Source organism: Onychostoma macrolepis, chromosome 21 (genome assembly GCF_012432095.1).
Source record: "Onychostoma macrolepis isolate SWU-2019 chromosome 21, ASM1243209v1, whole genome shotgun sequence".
Classification (NCBI taxonomy): Eukaryota; Metazoa; Chordata; class Actinopteri; order Cypriniformes; family Cyprinidae; genus Onychostoma; species Onychostoma macrolepis.
The window spans coordinates 244,662-250,000 of record NC_081175.1 but is presented as its reverse complement, the minus strand read 5'-3'; the positions used below and the strand labels follow the sequence as shown (position 1 = coordinate 250,000).

Sequence of the window (5,339 nt, the reverse complement as noted above, 5' to 3'; positions counted from 1 at the left end):
ACACAGCCCAGAAATCCTGGCTTCCATTTAAACCTGTTTTGTTCAGATTGTCTAACAGCTTTACTCACTACAGAAGTTATTGTGGGTTTTTATTCATTTTTCTGTTTGTTTGTTTGTTTTTTAGTAAAAAAAAAAAGATGCATATTTTAAAAAGACATCACAATAAACATTAAGGTCTTTAGAAGTTTCTATTTATAGTAAGTAAACAGTGACTAATGAAACGAAAAATATTATTATTATCTCCAGTGAAAGTTATACGTTCACATTATACCTAATTTAACTTATGTTCATGGTGAAATTAAGTTGTATAAAGCCACCCAAAAATGTATATTGATCTTCATTAAGTAACATTTTGGCTCATGTCTAAAGTCTAAATACTCTGATTAAGTATGAGATGGTCTTTATAATAAACTTTACATGAATGTTTTTTGTGTTTGGATGTATTCCAAAACATCCAAAAGATGTATTTTTGGTTCATAAAATTGGAACCAAACCATAAATATAATTTGAGAAAATATCAATCAGTAACAAGAGTGTGAGAGTGTTTTTTAAGTTGGTCTGAAGTATCGTGTCCGGCACATTACCAAAGCAATGACACTGAGAGAAAACAGCGAGAAAATACTGCTATCAAAGGCTTGATACTGGATAATGAATCCACAATTATCTGAATAATAATAATACACGGACTGATGGAATCATGTGAAGCGCTCAGATCAGTCTGCTCTGCTGGAGATAAAACTGCATTTGAGAGTTTTGTGCTGTGGTCATTAGACGAGCTCCTCCACGGACGTCCAGAGCCTCATACAGCTGGTGAGCAGTGATGATTGGCTGCTGTCCATCTTGAGGGCGGGATCTGGAGAGTAAGGCTCCGCCTCCCCTGCCCCGCCCCCACGAAGGCATCACTAGCAATTAGCTTGCGCTGTCACCGGAGATTACGGCCTATTAGTCCAGAAAACAGATGGACGGGAGTAACCCTTGCTTTCCATTGGCTATCTAAAGTCTGTCCACCTTTCCCTCCTCACATGCACTGACTTCCTGAAGACCTTTCCTCTCATGTAGGTCACGTCTCCTGCACTGTGGCCCTAAAGAACTAATTACACCTGATTTAACGAAGTTGGTAATCAGTGATGTTAAATAATATTTTTTTCTTGAATAAATGCAGTTCATTTAGTGCAACTTTTTGAAAAAAACGTGACTTGCGGATGTTTCCATAAAGAGATATTTCTACTTGAATTAACCTTTTTGGTATAAATAAACATATTTAGGACGGTTCAGTGATGTTAAATAATAAGCAGTTCATTTAGATGTTCCCATTCTTTTTAGTGTGAGGATGAACACGATCTGCACTGAACGCTGTGTAACTGTGCAGTTAATAATTAGGTAACACTTCACAATAAGGTTTCATTATTTACAATACTTCTACAGAATCTCAGTTAATGTTAACTGCAACATTTACTAATACATTATTAAAATCAAAAGTCGTATGTTACCATTTTAATGTGAACTATAGCATGAACAAACACTTCACAATTACATTTTCTTATCTAACATTAACAAATATTATGAACAAATGCTGTAAAAACATATTGCTCACTACTAGTTTAGTAGACATTACTGTACGCTGACAGAAATAATAATAATTACTCAATCAACCTAAATGCACTAATTTATACCAACAAAAGTCATTTTATGGGCTAGAAACAGGTCTCCACTTTATACAGTCTGCAGAGAGCAAGAATCCAAATGACCACACACACACACACACACACACACACACACACACACACACACTGATGGGGCTGAGCTGTTAATATTAATGCATTGCAGTTACTGAATTTAAAGGCATTTTGTTGACATGTTTTGAGGCCGTGTTGAAGCGCTGATCGCTCTCGTTCTGTGTGAATGCTGCTGAAGCGCACTGATTATGGAAACGCTGATCCTCGCGGCCACCGTATCACACCACCCTCAGCAGATGCGGCTCCGCTCAGCCCTCCCTCCCTCCATCCCATAATCCACCGCTCTCCGTCTACCCTTGACTACATGATACACAGTCTTAGCTTACAGCTCACACACACACACCGGCTGAGAGAAATCAAACACGCACATTCTCAACCAGCTGCTATATCAGCTAACAGCACTGAACCAACAGAGTAACACATGCAGCTGTTGCCCGATTCTTCTCAGAGTAACCTCAGGTCCATCCATTCATATTAAACCACATTTTCTAGTATCTGCTTGAATAAAGCCAGAAGTCCCGCTGCTCTGGAGAAATGCATGAAGGTGCACATCATTACCAGCGTGAGAGTAATCCAAACAACTAGCGCTCGCACGTGAACTAACCAACTAACCCAGCTGGAATGAGCCGCGCAAGACGCCCTCTTTACTCAGCACATTATTCTGCTCACTAAGCAACATTACAACGGTCCACACAAAAAAATCAATCTTCCCCATTCCACGAGATGGGCTGTGGTTAGACACACATGACTGCAGCCAAAAGAGGATCTCGGTGATGTTGCCCTGCTGTAAAGCAGAAGTGCTGGAGACCATTGAGCAACAGACTGAGGAATTCCCAAGACTTACTTTCAGTTATCTTGTGATTCAAGATAAATCTTTCTGCATTTCTTTCAGTAAGGATTGAGCATTTTAAATGAGATTTTGCACGTTTGCTTGTCCTGTACACTAATTCAAGTCAAGGCAAAGCTGGTTATCATGACAAAATGACGACATCTAAATTATCAGGTTTTATTTAAGTCAAAAATATGTTGAAGAATGTTGCAATCAAACAGCTTGTAGCCATTGACTTTCATAGTATTTTTTCCATACTTTGGAAATCAATGGCTACCGTCAACGGTTTGGTTACCAACGTTCTTTTGTGTTCAGCAGAATAAAGACAGCTCGAGGGAGCGTAAACGGTGACAGAGTTCTCACTTTTGAACTTTAATGGTAACAATTCCAGGTTACCACTTTTTACAGTAAGTGCAGTGTGTCACATAGTAAGCCTAAATCTTTAAATTATACAGGACGGGCTGAAAGATTAGGTTCACCTCTGTCTGTCATTACACTGGACTCAATGCATTATTCATACGTGGCACATGGCAGCCGGGCGGCTCGGGTTCGACTCGGCAAGCTGTGGGTGTCTGAGTGCTGGCCGTCAGCACACGGCTGAAAAATGCATGAGGTGAGGGTTACACTGTACCAAAAACCAAACCAAACACTTAAGTTCAATTGCTGCGTTGAGTTTTGAGTAAAATCAAGAGGCGCAAGCATGCATGTTTGATCTGAAGCTCATAAAATGGATCAAATATGTAGCTGAAGTGCTAGAGCATGTCACTGAGCTGTTTTCTTTAATAAAAGAAACACTTTGCACTGTTACCCTAAGCAGTGCCCTAAGCAGTGCGCTATCCGCTCAGCTGGGTGGAGCGCTTCAGCACCCCTCGCTGGACAGCTCCGCCAATCAGGGGCGCCGCTCTCACCGTGACGTCACCGGCCTCTGCGTAGTAGCCTACAATGAAGCACGACACCGGCAAACCAGCCGTTTAACACCCCGTCCCATAAAATGCACCAACATAAGACACATACGCGACTATAAGTGTCCCGTGTCGCTGTTCCACAGCATGCACACTCACAGAAAGACGCTCTCACGCAGCGACGCGTCGCTTGAGCTCTCCAGCGTCTCGTGCCGCATAACGCAAAAACATCACCATCAGCAACTTCAATAGAAACACGCTCCCGAGGCGAGCGTCAACCGAGCAGCTGATACAGATGAGATAGCACAGAGAATCCCCCTCGAAGCTTCGAGACGATGTTAATTCGTGAGCATCTACTGATATCCGACTCGTGTTCCTGCAGAGCGAGCTTGAGGACACTCACCTAGCACAACCCAGACAGAGCCAGCGACTAACGCGAAGGCGAGCATGTCTCGAGCATGAGGAGCGATGCCGCAGCGCTCATCTGTGCCGCGTGGAGCCGAGCTGAGACGCGCTGCCGCCGGCCGCAGGAAGAGAGAATGAGGATCACCTCCTGTCTCCTCCCTCACCGGGATGATGAGGAGGAGGAGGAGGAGGAGGAAGAGGAGGAGGAAGCACCTATGAGGGTGCAGATGCTGAGGGCTGACTCCTCACGTCATGTGTGCACACAGCGGTTTACAGAAGCAGGAGTGGTTTCTACCTCATTTCATTACTAAAATAATCACATTTATGACTTAAATCGCATCTTTAGTTTTAATTGAATTTTCATAGACTTTAGCTACCGGAAACGCAATAATGTGAGATGTTGATTTACATCTGAGTTGTTTTTTTTATCTCGTGACGCGCAGTCTATCTTTTGCTCCATCACCAATTCCCAGAGGAATAGCGCATCACGTGACTCTCAAGCTCCTCCCCCTCCCCTGTTTAACCTTGAGTCGCTCTCCTTCTCCACATCCGTCCAGAGCGGATCACGTGACGCGCTCGGAGACCACAGAGCGTCTCATTCATGTCGGGATGCTTCGACACATAACAGCGCTGCTGCTGAGAGCGCCTTCTTCACTTGTTGGCTAAACTCTGGGTGAGGTTAGGTTTGTCTGGAGAGCAGCACAGGCTGGACAGTGACGCAGCTGCCGTGGATTTGTCACTCAATCCAATGTGACCGAGCTGTCAGAGCAGATGGCCCAGTGGAGATTTACTCAAGCCGCTCTCTCTGCTTCACACATGTGTGTCTGGATCAGTCCGATGGGGACAGCTCATCTGTAGTTTTATATTCATCAGCTAGTGCAAGTCCAGTTCAGGCCTTTTCTGAGACCAATTGCTTAAGTGTTGCTTTTGCAGTGTTTTACTTGAAAATGACAGCAGAGATCTCTGTAAACACAATAATGTGTGAAACCTGATCGGAAGTTTAGTGGAAAAATTCGACATGATGTTTGGAATCAGACACCATACAGTCTCTCAGATGATCAGTGTGTGTGTGTGAAGGCCACCAATCAATCCCCGTCTCATTCTCATGCAGGAACGGCTATGAAAACATATCCACATCTTCAATAAAGGATCTGAAATTGAAATCAAACATGTTGAACATAAATTAAATCAATTACATTTTTAAAGGACAAAAATTAAAATGTGCTCACCCTCAGATCATCAGTTTCTTCATCAGGTTTGTAGAAATGTGTCTCTGCATCAGTGTCTCAGCAATGGATGCTCTGCAGTGAATGGGTGCCGTCAGAATGAGAGTCTGATAAAAACATCACAATAATCCACAGCACTCCAGTCCATCAGTTAACATCTGGAGAAGACAAAAGCTGAAACACATCCAGCATTAAGACGTTTTTAACTAAACATTAAATCCATAATAACGCTTCCTCCAAT

At 42.9% G+C, this 5,339-nt stretch overlaps 1 protein-coding gene across 1 annotated transcript in view; it reads right to left on the bottom strand.

The window, feature by feature from the left end:
• acsl6 (acyl-CoA synthetase long chain family member 6) overlaps positions 1-4,979 on the bottom strand; it is a 31,660-nt gene extending 26,681 nt beyond the window's left edge. The window contains exon 1 of the mRNA XM_058758436.1: positions 3,871-4,979. Coding sequence (XP_058614419.1) covers positions 3,871-3,916 — 46 coding nt within the window. The 5' untranslated portion in view covers positions 3,917-4,979. The remainder of the gene's footprint in view (positions 1-3,870) is intronic.
• Between the last annotated feature and the right edge of the window lie 360 nt (positions 4,980-5,339).